The following is a 20001-nucleotide window of genomic DNA, read 5'->3' as shown; positions in this document are numbered from 1 at the left end:
CACTTTTACTGTAACGGCAGGATGACCTGCCACACATGGAAAATACTACTGCATCATTCCTGTAGAATATAGGTCCCTTATAGGAAGCCTCATGTCCTCTGTGCTTTGGTCTTTCTCAATGTTGCCAAAATATCTGTCTGCTGGATGGGCTTGTTGTCAAAACGTTGGTTGTTTTGATACACAGTATAATGTACATGTATGACAAGTCGGCTTGGTTATTTCTGTTTTTGTTTAGGCAAAACAGGTGTGTGTGTGCGGATGGGTGAGTTTGAATTCGTGTATATGTCTGAACACACATAGCAGTATGTGCATGTGTCCCAAATGGCACCATGTTCCCTACAAGGCCCATAAGGCTCTGGTCAAAAGTAGTGCACTATGTAGGGAGTAGGGTGCCATTTGAGACGCAGACGTTGTATCCCGTTCTATCCGTCTGAGTGGACTCTGAGCCTTGACAGTCTGTCCTCTCTCTTCAGGAGCTCTCCAGATAGAGAACAGTGAAGAGTCCGACCAGGGCAAGTACGAGTGTGTGGCGGTCAACAGTGCCGGGACCCGCTACTCGGCTCCGGCTAATCTCTACGTGAGAGGTAAGTACCCTGCCTGGGTGAGCAGGTTTCTGCTAACAGTGGGCATCATCCACCCATCCACCCACCTATGTCTGTTCTATTCTATCACTTCCCACAGTGCTCGCTGGTCAAGTGGTAAAGGCTAGTGTAAGCTAACCCACTCCACAGCTACACAACAGTTGATTGGGGTTAGTTTACACTCTGGGCCGGATTACCAAACGGGCATGCAGGGCTAGGGTCGGGGGCCCCCCAGATAGCATATGATAGCACAATGTGTAGAATTGCAGTATAAAACGTCCCGTTTCTCTTTCATGGCAAAATGTGTTGAAATGCAGGAGGTTAGCTGGTCCTGCTTACACTAACTGGTTAACTTACCCATTCTTCTCCACAGCGAGTCCCGTTTAGCTATACAAATTCTCCACATGGATATATTCAAATCACTACCTGACTAGAAACTGTCAAGTCAACCAACTACTTCTTCACTTGAATAATAGAGCATCTAACCAGTCACCTGGTCTGTTAACCAGTAAACTTGTCTGTTAACCAGTCAACTAGTCACTAAACCAGTCAACCAACCAGTGAACCAGCCAACCATTCAGTGAAAGTCTCAGCCTAAACTGTTGATGCCTGTTTTGTCTGTTCTTGTTCTGTAAATGTTTTGTCTGTTCTCTGTGGGGGGGTATTTTTGATTTCTTTTTCATTTTATTTTCTCCTGGAAGATTGCATACTTTTAATAACTGTCTCCTGTTATTAGGGTATTTGAACCCATTCACCTCACAGGAGTTGAAACAGGGTGTTTTGACTCTTAAGAGGTGAATGGGAGGTCAGGTGTGGTTTCACCACAGTGTCTTGGGTTGCATCCTAAATGCCACCATATTCCCTATTAAGTGGACTACTTTTGACTAGTGGGCATAGGGCTCTGGTCTAAAGCAGTGCTCTATATAGGTATAGAGTGCCATTTGGGACGCAAGCTTGGTGAAGTGGAGGGAGTTATTATAGGCTGGTGGTACATGTACAGTCTTGAAGGAATACAAACAAGGTCAATAGACACCTGGATGGTTACTGTTATCGTGAGAGGAGGAAATTCCCAGATCAACAAGATATTCATTCTATGGTTGCATCTCAAATGGCACCCTATTCCCTAAATTGTGCACTGCCAGTCTGTGTTCTCCTAGTACAAAGTGAACAGGGCTGATCAAATCAAACTGAACCTCCATGGTATTTTAGAGAGGACGTTTTGTCAGCAAATGATTCAATTAGCCGCTATTCCACCATCCAATATCAGCTTCTCAAAGGCAACTTCCATGCTTCAACTCTAGTTGATTCCATATGACCTCGCGTTTCCATGTTTTGGACACTCCTATAGGCTTTCAACAGTGCTCATTGCAAACACATTGAAAAGGGTCCTTAAGGACAAATAATGAAGTTATTCACACCTAATGTTACTGAGACCATTCTGATATATCAATATTGGTTGTAGATTACCAGTTATCCATTTCCATACCATAAATATTTCTTCATATTTCTTAATTAGTGTCTTAATCAAGTCTTAATTCATGGCATCACATAAATTACTTTGTTCTTCAAATTAAATTTTAACTAGCTTTCAGTAGGATAATATGTTTTCCTTGCAGAGTTATAATTCTTAAGTCAATGTTATAATGTTCCCTCCATCTAACTTCTTCAGATAACTTCACTACCAAAAACATGTCATTATTCAGGTTCTGACACATCTATACCACAGCATAAAAGCAGCAGTCCTACCCTGCATTGCAGCAGATGCCTTCTGGGTAAATTGTCCCCTGGTTGACCTCCGACATACAGACAGGAAACATCCTATGGATGTGGAAACCTGACACGCATCCCATTCCCTTGAATGTTTGCTGCATTGTGTAACAGTTTGTAATGAACAACGCATTTCCCCAAAACATCCTTGTTAAGTTCTTGAACAGACTTTGAGGTACGTTTTCTCCCGTTTGGTGGGTGTGTTGAGGTGTGGCTTGAAGCAATGAGTTACGTGTTTAAAGGGCAGTGGCCATGCTCACAGTATTCCCCAACCCACAACCCAATCACTCCCCGTTTTTCAACGGGTCATTCAGTACCGTTTCCATACAATTGAGTGTTCCAGAACGTGAACTCGTACTGGACACAGCCCTGAAAACCTGCTCATTCAGCCCGGCTCGTGAATTCCCCGAGATTATGCAGGTTGACATTTATTTTCATGAGTCTTGTCCTGGAGGCAGAACTGATCAATTTCCCCTTAAATAGGCCAGCTGCAAAGTCTGAATTGTATTTATTGTAAAAATTCATGAAAAATGCTTTTTGGTCTTAATTTAAGGTTACGGTTAAGCATTAGGGTTCATTAGGGTTAGCAATGTGGTTAAGGTTAAGATTAGGTATAAAATTGTATGACTTTGTGGCTGTGCTAACTAGTGACCACTCTGCAGAGCTGCCTTCAGAACAAGATTCATGACGACAAACGCTAACCTGCCCAGATTACATACATGACCCATTCAGTGATAAGGAAGTGATAAGAAAACTCATATAAAATACATATAGAGGAGATTATATCCTGCTGCGCTCCTCTTTTGATCTGGGTTACGTCCCAAATGGCACCATATCCCCTACACTCTATTCCCTCTATAGTGCACTACTTTGGACCAGAGGGTTTCATTAGGGACACATACCTTGGACCACATGGCAGAGGGAGTGCAGATGCAGGGAATACATATTTAGCATTGGTCCGTTTGATGAATGGCATTTAATATATGTATGAGTGGTCTGTAATCAGCCTGCACATGCCCTGTGACTGAGTAAGAGGTTGTGTAATTGGTTGCTTGTGTGTGTGCGCACATGCACATGTTACAATCCTGCAGTATGTGCATGTGTATGTGTGCGTGCAATGTGTGTGTGAGAGCAGATTACATCTCACCCTGGAGATAGAATTTGCCTTTGAGAACGCAAATAGTATTTTTAAGTGTTCCTTACACTGTGAAAAAATTATGCATATTCTATAGGAGTATTTTTCACTGAAATCCCTCAGTCCATTATGCGTTGCCATGGAGTTTTACTTTATTGTTGAATAATTGGAGAAAAATAAACTTTATACGCTGTGCTGAAATATCATTTTACTAAACCTACAACTGAAGTCATTAAGGTCAAGACTACTAGGCTTTTTCCTGTGTGTTGTTTTCTTACTCGTTTCTGTATCTGTACAATGTGTTCTTGTCTGAACGGGTCTAACTTCTGTCTCTCCAGGTGTGTGCTCTACTTTACCAGGGTTGTCATTTCCTTTGCACATTCTGATGCCTTGAAATAGAGTGTGTGTGTGTGTGTGTGTGTGTGTGTGTGTGTGTGTGTGTGTGTGTGTGTGTGTGTGTGTGTGTGTGTGTGTGTGTGTGTGCGTGCGTGCGTGCGTGTGTGTGTGTGTGTGTGTGTGTGTGTGTGTGTGTGGGGTGTGTGGGTGTGTGTGTGTGTGTGAAGAGGGATGGTTTTCTTCTCTCTCTTCTAAATCTGTACTACTTCCTTTTATACTGTCTGTCTGTCTCTCTCAGCTTTTTCTTTCTGATCACCGGTGTTCTTGTATCATATACACAGACTGTATATGGGAGCGTTCATTTCACAAATGCTTATCCTGCTATGAAAAAGAAGTCTACCATTGTCTGTGTGCTTTCTCATGTCTGTATGTGGTTTGCCTTCGTTTCACTCAAGGTTTCATGTGCCTTGGGGCTTTCTGAGTTTCTCTGAAACGTGTTTGTGTGTGATATTTTTTGTGTTCTTTTTTTTCCTGTGTCTGTCTGTCTGTCTGTCTGTCTGTCTGTCTGTCTGTCTGTCTGTCTGTCTGTCTGTCTGTCTGTCTGTCTGTCTGTCTGTCTGTCTGTCTGTCTGTCTGTCTGTCTGTCTGTCTGTCTGTCTGTCTGTCTTTGTGCGCGTTGTGTGCGCGTTGTGTGTGTGTGTGCGTGTTGTGTGTGTGTGTATGCATTGTATGCGAGGTTAGAAACAGTCTTTAAAACAAAGGAACTACATCTATAAAGCATATCATCTTTAGATACACTATACAATACTCTGCTTACGTAGGAATACGATTGTGCACATATGACACAATGTATGGGACATTATTTATAGGATACATTGAAATCACTATACTGGTTCACCATCGTGACCCATTTGATAAGGTCTGTCAGGAAACAAAGGTGTTAACAGGCCATTGCCTGTATATTGAGTGAATGATGCACAGAGCTGTATCTGTGGTCAGTGTATAGCTCTGTGGTCAGTGTATAGCGCTGTGGTCAGTGTATAGCGCTGTGGTCAGTGTATAGCTCTGTGGTCAGTGTATAGCTCTGTGGTCAGTGTATAGCTCTGTGGTCAGTGTATAGATCTGTGGTCAGTGTATAGCGCTGTGGTCAGTGTATAGCTCTGTGGTCAGTGTATAGCTCTGTGGTCAGTGTATAGCTCTGTGGTCAGTGTATAGATCTGTGGTCAGTGTATAGCTCTGTGGTCAGTGTATAGCTCTGTGGTCAGTGTATAGCTCTGTGGTCAGTGTATAGCGCTGTGGTCAGTGTATAGCGCTGTGGTCAGTGTATAGCTCTGTGGTCAGTGTATAGCTCTGTGGTCAGTGTATAGCTCTGTGGTCAGTGTATAGCTCTGTGGTCAGTGTATAGCGCTGTGGTCAGTGTATAGCGCTGTGGTCAGTGTATAGCTCTGTGGTCAGTGTATAGCTCTGTGGTCAGTGTATAGCTCTGTGGTCAGTGTATAGCTCTGTGGTCAGTGTATAGCTCTGTGGTCAGTGTATAGCTCTGTGGCCAGGCCATTTTCTGTGTGAGTCTCTGACTGAGTGTATGACTAGTTCAGAGTCAGTGACGTCAGTGATGTTTGTATTCACACCCAGCCTCTCTCTGCTCTCCTCAGTGGCTCTGCTAAGAAGGAGTCAATGAGCAGAGTAAATGTGGCCTGACTTAGCTACCGGCAGGACACTGTCAGCTTTGTGTGCATAATGAAGTCCGCTTGTCAGCCAGGGAGACTCTTTGTGTGTCCCAAATGGCACCCTTATTCCCTTTATAGTGCACTACTTTTGACTCTGGTCAAAACTAGTGTGATTTCTAGGAACTAGTGTTCCATTTGGGACGTATTCCATCTTAATACATGATGGGAAGGGAGGGGCTTAGGGCATGAGAGTAGTCAGGAAAAGGGAGGAGTGTGTGTGTGTTTGGTTGTGTTGTGTTGGGTTTATATTAATGTATGTACTGTATGTGAGATGTTGCTATGTGTGTTCTTTGGGTGTGTGTATCAATGCACTGGCTTTTGTCTCCATAATGTTCTCTTCACTTTCTCTTTTATGGATAAGCGGAACTATTTGCCTGTTTTACTCTCTTTGTTTCTCCTTGTCTTCCTCTTCTTCCTCTTCTTCTTCCTCTTCCTCCTCTATTTTATCTTCTTGTTTTTTCTTTTTCTCTCTTATGTTTATTCCCTCCATCATCATCGCACCCCGCCATCCAAAACACAATCCAAACCTCACCAAATCCTCTCAGATCAACGAGAAGGTTGGTTTCTTTTCACTCTTCACCTTCCTGCCTCTCCTCCGGTACCCCACAGTGCACCCAGGGTCAGCGGACTGGAGCCTGGCAGCACCCACAGCATCAGGCTGGGTGCCAAGGCCCGTCCCGGCCTGATGGGCCTCTCAGGATACTATCTGCCTTTACCAACCTAAACCTCCTATGTGCATCTCCTACCTTGTCCCTACCCCTCAACCATACCGCTGCTATGCTGCTTGCCTCCACCCTCAACCATCTACACTGTTATATGTCTTTGAATATGCCTGGCATGGATGGGTCTTCTCTGTTAGCTTCAGTCTGTCAAGGATGGACCTTGTCTGTGTTCTCAGGTGTTCCTCACCTCACCTGGGGTGTGTCTATTCCATCCCACCATCCGTCCAACCATGGTTGTGTACAAATGGGCACCCTAGTCCCTATATAGTGCACTACTTTTGGCCAGAACCTCATGGGGCCTGAGCCCTCATATCTCTGCTGCCCACAGGCTCTCACTAATCTAGCTGAATGCACAACTCACCTTCTGTTACCTCTCATCCACCTACATCAGCTGGTAGCATAGCTCTTCACCATACAATCTTAGAGAATACAGAGACATAAGGATCATACCTTGACTTTGCCCTATCTAAGACACCCACTCAATGCTGAATGAATAGGGGTTGGATGTGGATTACTTTCTCATCTAGGGAGTAACACTAGGCTATCAGTAGAAAGCATTGCAGCCTTGGCTATATCCATTGTTTATGATATCTTGAAAATGAGGAGCGTGTGGGCTCTTAGTGATGGAACGGTCAGGTCTTGTATTATTTTGACACCAGCCGTGTGGTTTCTCATTGGCTAATGGTATTTATACTGGGGTCAGGGAACACATATAAGAATGTTGCATGAAGCTTAAGAGATCAGAACTATTTACATAAAAGTTCAAATTTCAATATTTGCCTTTTTCCGAACCACTCTGGAACGCTTAACCTATTTGTGTTGTGTTGTTCTGGTTAACTGGGAAAAGCCATCAGAGCTTTCGAGTGTTTAAACGGGCTAAATCAGCTTTGATTGTTTATTTTGGAATCAGTATTCAATTTGGGCTTCCAGATTTAGTTCACAGAACAGTGAGAGCAGAGAAAAACAGGGTGACGGAGAGACAAAGGCAGAGAGGAGGATCATTATTCTTTAAATATGTTTTTTTTTTCTTTATTTGAAGGACCCAGTGTGTTTTGCCATATTTTGTTCTAGTCCGTCTTTTCAAGCTTAAAGCTGAGCGGAGGAGCTGTCTCTCTGTAGGGGAGGTAGATAAGAACCATCTCAGCCACCCAACCCTCCTGCCAACTCACACATCAGCTAGGCACTTTCCAAAATTGAGGTCCGTGCTAACAACTTACCTCCCAATAATCCCAGGCAGTCTAATGCCTTTTCTCGAATAAAGGACTATATTTTGGATATATAACCAACTCATTCCTCTCCTTTGTATTATTCATAAATACTTACTAAGTTACTTTCATTGATGGAGAAGGAGCTGCAGGAGATGCTGTCATCTCTTTCTCTGCCTCCTCTCATTGCCAATATATTATTTTCCCAGTTCAGTTGGCTAGGAATCTCAACTCTCCATTCTATCTGCTCCAAACAGATGACAGAAGTAGCTTTCTGGATGCTTGTAGCTTTGTCAGAAGACAATTGGTCAGAATAGAGAAATATTCAAAGTCCATGCAATGTATCATATACAAGATGTTGTACTGTATACCAGTACACATTAATGTTTGCATTGTGTGTTACACATCTAATTGACCATTATGCTTGCATAATGCATTTCCATGTCAAAGTGCATTCCCATGTCAATGTTTCTGTCAGAGTTTCCGAAGCCATAATCCATAGTATTGAAGAGACTGTTTGGTGAGAAATGTTGGTTCTCTCTTCTATGTAAGATGTTGGTAGACCAATGCTCCTAGATCCCAGCACAGAGTATAAAGAATGGACGAGAACCTCTTGACCTGGAGCTCATCTTGTAACCAGATGACTTTTTAATGTTGTTGTTTGTTTTGTTTACTTGTTGTACAGTGGGTCAGTAGAATCCCGTTTTAGTCAATACAGTGTGGTCTTGCAGTACCTCCGCAAGCAGGCAAACTGAAGTCAAATAGTTTTACTGGCATCGATTAGACAAGGACTTTGAGGTGGTCTGTAAATTACGACAGGGATAGTTGTGTTATTGTTTATTATAGGACCATTTTGTGTGATCACTCAAGCATGGCATCATGATCGTAGCTGCTATGTAGCTAGCTAGTAATGTGCTTGATGCTTTGTTTGCCTTGTGCCTGGGCTGCTGCATGCCTTGCTTGACAATATCTGTGTGCCAAAAATGTGTGTGCAACACCGATTGTGCTTCCACCCCCCCCACACCCTCCACCCCCTACCGCCCTCAGCTCCAAATCCTTACCTTTTCTTTATCAGGACTCTGCTTCCAATCCCAAATCCGTCCCCCCCTTCTCTCCCCCTCTCTCTCTGTGGCATGCCAATGAAGATAAGAGTGTGTCTGCATTATAACTGCCAGCTTCTCATGTTGCTACTGCTGATACTACTTCCTCTGATACTAAAACTGCTTCCTGTGAAACCAGTGACTAAACCCCATGGTGTTCTCCTGCTCCCTTCTACTGCATGGAGGATGACATTAGTTCTCTTCCTCCAACACTTTCTGGTGACCTTTATCCTTTGACCTGTACCACCGCCTCCATAGCCAATAATAATCGAGATAACCCCTTGTTATAACCTTTCTGAGTCACTCACTCGGTCAGCAAATCAGCACTAACCATTTTGTGACCATTTTCCATATCCATGGGTAACCTCCAACCTCCTCATCCTTCTAATAATGTACACAGTGACTAATGTTGGCTTGCTCTAATTCCTCCTTCTATGCCCTGCGCTGCCCAGCATGTCACTTTGACACCTTGCAGACTCCAATCTAACAGATTGGTGCATTTCCTCTGAAAAGCTATGAGTCACTCGACCATTGGCCTCAAATTGATTACAGAGGAATAGATGTATACATCTCAAAATCTCAGTGTTTTCGTGACTTGAATAAATCACACTCAGACTTTATTTAAGGTTTGGTGCATACATAGATTGTGCACATGGCACACATCTATGCATGCACTCACACATACAGTGCATTCGGAAAGTATTCAGACCCCTTGACTCTTTCCACATTTTGATACGTTACAGCCTTATTCTAAAATTGATTCAATGTTTTTTTCCCTCATCAATCTATACACAATACCCCATAATGACAAAACAAAAACATTTTATTCTACATTTTTGCTTATGTATATAAAAAAAAATCTAACTGATATCGTATGTACAGAAATATTCAGACCATTTTGCTCAGTACTTTGTTGAAGCACCTTTGGCAACGATTACAGCCTCGAATCTTCTTGGTCATGACACTGGGGAGTATTTGGGTCACCTGTATTTGGGGAGTTTCTCCCAGTCTTCTCTGCAGAACATCTCAAGCTCTGTCAGGTTGGATGGGGAGCGTTGCTGCACAACTATTTTCAGGTCTCTCTAAAGATGTTAGATCGGGTTCAAGTCGGGGCTCTGGCTGGGCCACTCAAAGACGTTCAGAGACATTCAGAGTCTCGAAGTCACTCGTGTTTGTCTTGGCTGTGTGCTTAGGTCTGTGCTTAGCGCTCTGGAGTAGGTTTTCATCAAGGATTTCTATTTACTTTGCTCCATTCATCTTTCCCTCGATCCTGACTAGTCTCCCCGTCCCTGCCACTGAAAAACATCCCCACAGCATGAAGCTGCCACCACAATGCTTCTCCATAGGGAAGGTGCCAGGTTTCCTCCAGATGTGATGCTTAGCATTCAGGCCAAAGAGTTCAACCGTGGTTTCATTAGACCAGAGAATCTTGTTTCTCATGGTCTGAGAGCCCTTTAGGTGCCTTTTGGCAAACTCCAAGCAGACTGTCATATGCCTTTTACTGAGGAGTGGCTTCCAACTGGCCACTCTACCGTAAAGGCCTGATTGGTGGAGTGCTGCAGAGGAGGTTGCCTTTCTGGAAGGTTATCTCATCTCCAGAGAGGAACCCTGGAGTTCTGTCAGAGTGACCATCAGGTTATTGGTCACCTCCCTGACCAAGGCCCTTCTCCCTCGATTGCTCAGTTTGGCGGTTCCAAACATCTTTAATTTAAGAATGATGGAGGTCACTGTGTACCTGGGGAGCTTCAATGCTGCTGAAATATTTTGGTACCCTTCCCCAGATATGTTCCTTAACACAATCCTGTCTTGGAGCTCTATGGACAATTACTTCGACCTCATGGCTTGATTTTTGCTCTGACATGCACTGTCAACTGTGGGACCTTATATAGACAGGTGTTTGCCTTTCCAAATCACACCCAATCAATTGAATCTACCACAGGTGGAGTCCAATCAAGTTGCAGAAACATCTCAAGGATGATCAATGGAAACAGGATGCACCTGAGCTCAATTTCTAGTCTCATAGCAAAGTGGCGAATACAAATTTACGTTTGTTATTTTTTTCTACATTTGAAACATTTCTAATAACCAGTTTTTGCTTTGTCATTATGGGGTATTGTGTGTAGATTGATGAGGAAAAACATGGATTTAATCCATTTTAGAATAAGGCTGTAACGTAACAACAGTGGAAAAGGTGAAGGGGTCTAAATACTCTCTGAATGCACTGTATGTATACAAAATCTAAGCCTCGGCTTAGGTAAGGTGAATACAGTAGAAGACATAGGCTTAATGAAAAAGGGATGTTGTTATGTTGTGTTAGTGTAGCACCAGGTGCTTTAGCTACCCATAATACATCACAGTTGGTAGTTATCTTCATGGGGAGGGGGGGGGGTTAGAAATGGAGGAAGAGAGAGAGTGAAAGAGGAATAGCTACCTCACCTCACACCCCATGCTGCATTCAAGTCACATAAAACTGAGCTGTTTGTATTAGAGGAAAAAAACTACAATTTTGGTCCCCTGCCTGTTTTTAAACCCAGTTTGGGGAGATGTATCTGCTGGCCAGCCAGGGCTGGTGGGCCCTAGAATAAATACTATATTACTACTCTGCCTGCATCATTTTACTGTGGTAAGGAAATAAGCAAGTCATTTCTTTGTCATGATGATAAACACCGTTTTTAAGAGAGTTGTGATGTGAATAATATTGCCTCTATTTTATCTTCAAACACAAAACAGAGGTCTGCTACAGAGTTCTCTTCCCGCTTCCCAAATTAAATTCTGGCTACATCGCAAAAGGCACCCTATTCCCTACTTAGTGCACTACTTTTGAACAGAACCCATTGGGCTCTGGTTAAAAGTAGTGTACTATATAAGGGATAGGGTGCCATTTGGTTCGGTGTTTTGCTGCAACCTTGGATCTTTCCTGTTCAAAGAGAGATGAAAATGGGAACGTTAGTTATTTATAGGTCTCATTCTCAGACAGTATCATACTGCTGCTTACTGATGATCAAGAGTCTCAGTGCTGTCTGAAAGGGGATAGTTTTGCGGGTGACTTAATGCGAGTTCCTGCAGATCTGTGTGTGTTGGGAGATCAATTGAGAATTGAAACGTCAAGGCCTGGTTTTGGCTGCTTGCTGTGCTTCACCTGCAGGATGATTTACAACCCCCGCTCTGTAAGGTTATAGCAACAGAAATACAGTCGTAAAATATGAGATTGGCAGTAGTGGCACCCTGATACATCTAAAAGTTTTGCAACTCGACTTTTAAAAAGTTTCCTCTTTCTGAGATTTTGACCTGAGATCACTCTAAAACGTTAAACGGAATGGCCCATAACTTTGGCCTAGAGCCAGCCCTCTCCCCTCGTCTCACTACCTCTCTATCTATTTTTTATCTCTCTCCTCTCCTCCTCACCTTCTTCCACCCTCTGTCGTTCCCTCTGTCCGCCTCGTCACGTTCTCAGGCAAGGCCAGTCTCCGTGGGAATCCGTGTTAATGTCAACCATCTGTATCACAGACCCTTATGGTTCCCTCCCGTCCTTCTTTTCTCCTCCCATCCGGTCCCAGCAGATAGACAATGCAGCGCTTGTATTTACAGAGAGGACGGCCTCCAACACCACCAATATGTTCTCTCTCAAGATTACTATCTCCTCTCTTGTCTCACTTATTGAATGACTGACTGAGCTCATGCAAATACTGAACTTTAATTTCTCTCTCAAGTTATTATTCACTTGGTTGTAACTAATGAACTTAAATAGTGTACGTGATTGAGCCAAAGAAAGACATTATGTGCATAGAATCCTCTTTCAGTTTCTTTGTTCAAAGAAGTACCGCTCCCAAATTATACAACACTAGCTATACCCTGCTGTGTTTCATTTAAGTTGTCAGCCAGTGCAAAGTGAAAACGTTATTCAGTGTGAAAGCCTAAGGATCTGTCCCAAATGGCACCCTATTCCTTATGTAGTGCACAAATTTTGAACAGGGCCCATATATGGCTCTGATCAAAAGTGGTGTTCTAAATAGCGAACAGGGTGCCATTTGGGATGCAGGTCAGATCTGTCATAAACCTCTACATCTCTCCCTGTTTATCTGACACAGCATGTAGTTCTCCCCTTCTACCCGGTGAAAAGACCGTAAGCCACCATCTAAGCCCCTCACAGCCGGAATATTCACAATTTGCGCTTAAATGATACTTTGTAAGTCACATTTCGTGACCACTCTTAGCCTTCCCTTTCAAGGGGTGTGTGAGCACTTTATCTGCTATGCCATTGAGCTATGTATGTTTAATGCATACAGAGTAGCGTTGCAGCATTAAGTCAGATGTAATGAGCTCTACTTCCCAGCACTTAAGGGGATTTCTAATGCTGTATGGGAGATAACAATGGAGAAGCCTGTTCTATTCACTCGCACTTAGAGACAGAACGAGTGGTAGTTAGCTAGGTAACTCTGAATGTGGCAGGGAAGCGTTAGACTAGCAGCAGCAGTATCTATCTCCAGATGAGTCGTAACCCACATATCAAAGCAGGAAATCCAGCTTTACCCTTTAGCCTTTTTTTCCCAAATATAACATGAAAGGGGAGGAAAGACCTGTTTCACAGTTTCGTAATAGATATATGTAGTACATGATTTGGCTGAAGTTTTCCCCCCTAACTAACTATAGCAGGGTTGCCTTATGCCTCTATTGTCCCAGAGAACAGCATGCAGCAACAGCCAGGCCTGACTATCAAGGTATCAGGCTATCCCAGCCGCCCATGCATTGTCCCCCATCAAACCACCAGTTCCTTGCCCACTCACCCTCCTCTGCTCTCCACCTGCAGTGCGCCGGGTGCCACCCCGGTTCTCCATCCCGCCCACCAACCATGAGGTAATGCCGGGTGGCAGCGTGAACCTGACGTGTGTGGCAGTGGGAGCACCCATGCCCTACGTCAAGTGGATGATGGGAGTAGAAGAGCTGACCAAGGAGGAAGAGATGCCCATTGGAAGGAACGTTTTGGAGGTTACCAACATCCTCCAGTCTGCCAACTACAGCTGTGTGGCGATATCGTCACTCGGCATGATCGAGACCACCGCGCAGATCACTGTCAAAGGTGAGAGGGTTGGGAAAAGTGTGAGAGAGATTGTTTGAGATTTTCACTGTTTGTTGTGCCTGGGATGCAGTGAGTTAGCTAAGTTGGATGTCTAGAAAAGTAGCCCTCATTTAAGATCAATATGTCAACATCCAAAATTAACAGATGGATCTAGATCCAGATCAACATCCATCTGAGATATTTTAAAGTGAAGACGAATATAAGATAGACATTTTAGGTACAGTATGTATCTCCATGTCTTAGACTGCACTATCAAATCTTAGTAAGCTATAGCTCAAATTGTATTTTAAGTTTTGCTACAGAAGTCCTTGTTTCTCGTCACCAGTCATCTGTCTGTACATCTCAGAGAGAGTCTGGTAAAGGGGTCATATTTAAATGACTAATCCCTCAGACACCAGATGACAGGGCATGCATTAATATTCTCATCAATAATTCAACATGGCTGAGATTTTTCTTTCCGGAAAAACCAACTATGACAAACTACTGTAGCTAGCAAAGCATCTCGAGTTTACTTTCCCATTACAAAGTGATCGTGCTTTCAGGAAATAGGCCTACTCACTGTATCTATTATGTACATTTTTTAAATTAGGGGCTTAGCTATAGGCTAATGATTCCAAATATAATTGGTTATAGACGACTTTGTTAGTTACATGTGAAATGCTTGAAAACAAAACACGTTATCATATTATCTCTCCTTTTCTCTGAGGTGAGTTGAGCAGCCATGAAATATGGAGAGAAAATGAATTCAGTTCATTCTCCTAGGAATTGTTATGTGCACTCACTAAAACAACACATACTATCCGTGTGAGTATTCGTGATGCTTCAATACCTATTCGTCTCATCAATCGTTCATTCACCAGAGTTATTAGAGAGAATCTCAATTAGTTTTATGAAAGATAAGATTTGAACAGAGCGAAGTCTACTTCTTCACTGCTGACTTTGAGAATGAGTGGGGTCATGTGACAATACTAAACAAACACAATATGACCATCAGTACGTAAATAATACGGCAAGGGAAATACATAAACACGTATCCAAAAACTCCCCAAATTAGCTCACAGTGTTGCCAGAGTGTGTTGGTAGAGGCTCTCTCTCCTGTAGAGACTCCTACTGATGATAAGTAATTCTGCAAAAAAGGCCTAACGTCATCTAACGTCATCTATCTTAACATCACTCAGCACTCAGAGTAATACTTTAGAGGTTTCACATTGTTCAACAAAAACAAATAATGCCTCCGTCCAAAATGGCACCCTATTCCTTACACAGTGCACTACTTTGGGTCAGAGCCCGATTAGGCCCTGGTCAGAAAGTAGTGCATTGTATAGGGAATAGGGTGCTATTTGAGATGGAGCCAGTAATAGCAGATGTGGAGAAAGGCGTCGGGAGTCAGGCGCTGCAGCTGTATGAGGTTGTTCTCTTGCTCTAATACCTCTCGGTTGCTAATGCCCATCTGACGTCTGCAAGGCGAGCTGTTCTCCCGGTTTTACACTCCAACGCCTCTTACTTTAGCAGATCCATTTGGACTCTGACAGCGGTACTATCATATACAACACAAAAGTGATTTAGCAACCATTTTCAGCCAAAATTGTATTACAATGATGCTCTTTCCATTTGCGATGGAAATAGGAAAACTTGGGAGAGCGTGTACATTACCATTACCGTGAGGATGTACATCTTGTGTTTCAAACTCAAACGCTAGTATTATATTATACTCTTATGTTTTATGTCATTTGTCACTTTGCAATTCCATAGAATGTCAAATAATTGAAAAACACCACAAGAAATCCTAGCACAAAACCAGACAGATAACTTCCATTCATTTCACTCCATTTTACATTAAGTCAGTCTGGTTGAGTCCACTTTCTATTTGGGTTATTTATATCAGACTAACACCAACTATTCTTCAGTATCTTTAGAGTCTTAATATTATAATTTTGTATTGATACTCCTTTACCTCACATTGAACACATTTTCTATTTTGCCAAAGGGAAGCCTCAAGCCCTGAAATTGTTTTTTTGGGATCAATATATAAATAAAATGAAAATAGAAAATACACATTACTCTATTCATCTCGCTATTCAAGACTCTCAGGTTAATTGAAGGAGAAAGTTTTGCCCTAGATAGCAGAGAATGAGAGAATAGGCTTTCTATTCAGAGCGAGCGAGAGAGTGAGAGTGTGTTCTGAATGGTTGGTGTTTTGCCTGTGAATAGGCAGAGTGGGTGTCACACTGGGTGAGAGACTTTGCTTTGAGAGATAATGAACATGGCTGGCTTGGCCCCTCCAGTGACAGGTGAGGGACTGAAAGAGACAGGCCTCTGAATAGTGATTGACTGATAGGATGTGAGTGCTGTCCTTCTCGCTCTTTTCACTCTTGTTGCTGCTCACAGCTCTGGGGCCTGCATTGGTGAGATAGAGCACTTTCAACCTATTTAAGGCCTTTATTTGTAATATTCTGTTAGCAGGACTGGACGAAGGATGGTAGAGTAGAATGGAATAAAATAGAATAGAAAAGCAAGAGAATAGAGTAGAATACAATGCAATAGAATAGTATACTTTATTGTCCATTAAAACAGAAATGTATCATTTGCTGTTGTAATCTTCCATGGACTGTGCATTACTCTCCCTCCCCCTGGTCTGTCTGACAGCCTTGCCCAAGCCCCCCACCTCCCTGATCGTGACGGAGACCACAGCCACCAGCGTCACCCTGACCTGGGACTCGGGGAACCCTGAGCCCGTGTCCTACTATGTCATCCAGTACCGGGCCAAGGTCTCTGACAACAGCTTCCAGGAGGTACGGTCCAATGATTCCAGTGGATCAGTGGGTTAGAGTATGAGGCTCGCAACACCAAGGCTGTGGGTTCGATTACCACATGGTTGTGATTTCAATTCCCACATGGTTGTGGGTTCTCTTCCTGTGTAGGCCACAAATACTAAATATATGTGTCAGGGTCAATGTTGACAGTTCTGTAAGTCACTTTGGATAAAAGTCTGCTGAATTATCATATGTCATATTATCATTCTATTTTAGGTGGATGGGGTAGCCACCACGCGCTACAGCATTGGTGGCCTCAGCCCCTACTCCGAGTACGAGTTCCGCGTCATGGCGCTGAACAACATCGGGCGTGGCCCTCCTAGCAGCCTCGTGGACACCAGGACCAGTGAGCAGGCTCCATCCTCTCCACCGCTAGCTGTACAGGCTCGCATGCTCAGCGCCTCCACCATGCTGGTCCAATGGGAGCCGCCTGAGGAGCCTAATGGACAGATCAGAGGGTAAGATATTATATTAATATATAATACCCTCTGACCAGGCTCTAACCCACTGAGCAATATTATTGAAGCCTTCATAAACCCTTTATAAGTCCTATATGCTTCATAAAGCATGTAGACATTTCATACACCTAGGTTGATATAACATGTCTTTTCGTCTGATGCTTTGCCAAATATGTGTATATTTTTAGGTTCATTTTCTAAACCTTGTTGATGGATTGATTTTCTAACCCTCTCCTCAGGTACCGGGTGTACTACAGCTCGGACCTCAGAGCCCCACTGAGTGGCTGGCAGAAACACAACACTGACGACAGCAGACTGACCACCATCTCAGGGCTGACCACTGATATCACCTACAGCCTCAGGGTGCTGGGGTTCACCTCTGTAGGGGACGGACCTCCCTCTGATGTACTGCAGGTCAAGACCCAGCAGGGAGGTGAGCGGACACTGTTACTTATGAAGAAGGGACCCTACCTAGGTGGTGAGTGTACACTGTAAAGTATAAAACAGGGTGCACTTTGTGTGTTAGGTCTGTTTCAGCTGTAGGCCAAGTCTCCCTAATAGAGGTTTCACTTTTCACTGAGTGAATATCCACATCCACAAGGACATTATCTACTGTGTCCTCAAAGTACAACGTAGATCATGTCTACTCCACAGTTTCCTCCTCTTCTGACACCTCTGAGAAGAAAAGTGATAAAGTGATGAAGTGCCCCAGAATAGTTTGTAGTGCAGACACACTCATCTGAAATGGCTTCCTCTGTGCTGTAGACTTACTCTAGATTTGAAATGTATATTGTAGCCACTTGTGAAAGTGTTCTGTATATTTCTGATACTTGTGAAACCGCTGTCTCAGCTACATAACAGAGTAAAAGCACAGCACCTGTGTCTCACAGCATGTCTACCGACTCTACAATAGTCTATATGATTCACTTTGTCCCAATTCTTTACCTGTCTGTCTAAAGTGTTCACTTCCCTTTGTGGGAAGAAAGTAACTGGTGTAAGATATTCCGATGCTTTTAAATAGATGGGGAGGACTGCATGCTTTAGGAGAATAAGGATGTAACCCCTATGTATTCTGAGAGCAGTGTTTCATCTCTTTTTCTCTCTGCCTGTAGTACCAGCCCAGCCATCTAGTTTCAACGCCGAGGCAGAGTTGGACACCCGCATCATGCTGTCGTGGCTGTGGCCTGTCCAGGACCAGATCACCAAGTATGAGCTGATGTATTGGGAGGCTAACTCTGGCAACAAGGTAAATGGCCGATAATATCCTAACTGATAACAATTTTCATGGAGTAGACAAATTGTATTATCTGTCTCTAAGGACAACGGAAAATCATAGATGTTTCTGTTATCCTTTACTCTGTTTGTTGTCTTTCAGGAGTTGCAAATGCAAGCTAGGATCCAATAAGTCATTCCTACTATGTGTGCCTTTTTACGTGAACGTGGTACATATTAACTTTGGGGATTACAATATCTACTTTTCTCATTGTGCTTTTTGAATAGTCTCTGGTGACAGGCATTAACATGAATAGAGTAGCTAGCTAGTGCACACAAGATTTGTTTTTGGCTCCTGGATTCCGAGACTTTTACTAACGTCTCTTCTGCCTATTTTCTCCCTCAGCTCCATGTGACCTTCCTTCCAGCGGGGTCCTATGCTGTGGAGGGTCTGAAGCCAGACACCCTCTACATGTTCTCCCTGGCTGCTCGTTCTGAAATGGGCCTGGGCGTCTATACCCAACCCATCGAGGCCAGGACTGCCCAGTCCAGTAAGTAACCCCGACTCCCTGACCCAAACTTACCGCTCTTTACCTCTCTTTACTTGGAGCTGGACTTTGTGTTGGACAATAGGGGCTGTTTTTGGTCCACACCCCAATGCCCAGACACCCCAATGCCTTTTCTTCTTCTGCGGAGTCCAGGTGGGAGAAAGGTAGGTCATAAAGGTAGGGCATATTTTGCGGTCAGTTGTTAGTTGAGTTATTGTGTTTTTCTTTATTTTGAAAGCATGTTAAAGTATGGGTGTTTGACTTCTACATAGCTTGTGAATTGAGGCCAGAGCAGTAAGAATCTGTGAAAATGTCCTCCTCTTTTGGCACTTACCAGATAAAGCACAGACTCTTTTACCCACTTACCACAGGAAGAAGACTGGTCATCTTTTAAAGCCTGCACCTCTAACCCACCTGATCTTAAAGGAACAATTTGAAAATAATGCGCTCAGTGGATCGTGGACATTTCACAGAGATAAGCTTGTTTTTGTGAGAAGTTTTCGAAGAAAGAAGTGTATACACTCAACACAAAATATCATGTCTTAAAATATTTGTATTATTTTATGTTCTGCTGATTCGAGAAGAATCTGTCTCACTTTCAATGGGAAGGTGAGCCAGTCAGGTAGTTGATTCTTGCACAGCATTCATCCTAGCAATTTCCCTTTTTTACCACTTTTACAGACTGAATTTAAAATGTATTAAATTGAACTTTTGCGTCACTGGCCTACACACAATACCCCATAATGTCAAAGTGGAATTATGTTTGTAGAAATGTTTACTAATTGATAGAAAATGAAAAGCTGAAAAGTCTTGAGTCAATAATTATTCCCCTGTGTTATGGCAAATAAGTTCAGGAGTAAAAATGTGCTTAACAAGTCACATAATAAGTCGCATGGGCTCACTGTGTGCAATAATAGTGTTTAACATCATTTTTTAATGACAACCTCATATCTGTACCTCCACACATGCAATTATCTGTAAGGTCCCTCAGTCAAGCAGTGAATTTCAAACACAGATTCAACCACAAAGACCAGGGAGGTTTTCCAATGCCTTGCAAAAAAGGGCACCTCTTGGTAGATGGGTAAAAATTAATTTTGAAAAGCAGACATTGAATATCCCTTCGAGCATGGTGAATTTATTAATTACACTTTGGATTGTGTATCAAAACACACAGTCAATACAAAGATACAAGTCTCCTTCCTAACTCATTTGCCGGAGAGGAAGGAAACTGTGGTGAGGTAAAGAGTGACTTTTAAACAGTTATAGAGTTGAATGGCTGTGATAGAAGAAAACTGAGGATGGATCAAAAACATTGGAGTT

At 43.1% G+C, this 20001-nt stretch overlaps 1 protein-coding gene across 20 annotated transcripts in view; it reads left to right on the top strand.

Moving 5' to 3' along the window:
* The window catches only part of LOC123996746 (receptor-type tyrosine-protein phosphatase F-like), a 454750-nt gene that overhangs the window by 307378 nt on the left and 127371 nt on the right, over window positions 1–20001 (top strand). For 11 of the 20 annotated variants that reach the window (XM_046300408.1, XM_046300407.1, XM_046300410.1 and 8 more), the window contains 7 exons: window positions 474–584; window positions 13381–13650; window positions 16297–16442; window positions 16680–16921; window positions 17161–17354; window positions 18034–18167; window positions 18540–18684. In XM_046300408.1, coding sequence (XP_046156364.1) covers window positions 474–584; window positions 13381–13650; window positions 16297–16442; window positions 16680–16921; window positions 17161–17354; window positions 18034–18167; window positions 18540–18684 — 1242 coding nt within the window. Of the gene's footprint in view, window positions 1–473; window positions 585–6091; window positions 6104–13380; window positions 13651–16296; window positions 16443–16679; window positions 16922–17160; window positions 17355–18033; window positions 18168–18539; window positions 18685–20001 lie in introns of all 20 variants that reach the window. The other 9 variants (XM_046300391.1, XM_046300394.1, XM_046300404.1 and 6 more) reach the window with 1 other exon arrangement.

This window comes from Oncorhynchus gorbuscha, linkage group LG15 (assembly GCF_021184085.1).
Source record: "Oncorhynchus gorbuscha isolate QuinsamMale2020 ecotype Even-year linkage group LG15, OgorEven_v1.0, whole genome shotgun sequence".
NCBI classification, from domain to species: domain Eukaryota; kingdom Metazoa; phylum Chordata; class Actinopteri; order Salmoniformes; family Salmonidae; genus Oncorhynchus; species Oncorhynchus gorbuscha.
The sequence above is the reverse complement of the archived record's forward strand: the minus strand, read 5'-3'. Positions and strand labels throughout refer to the sequence as shown.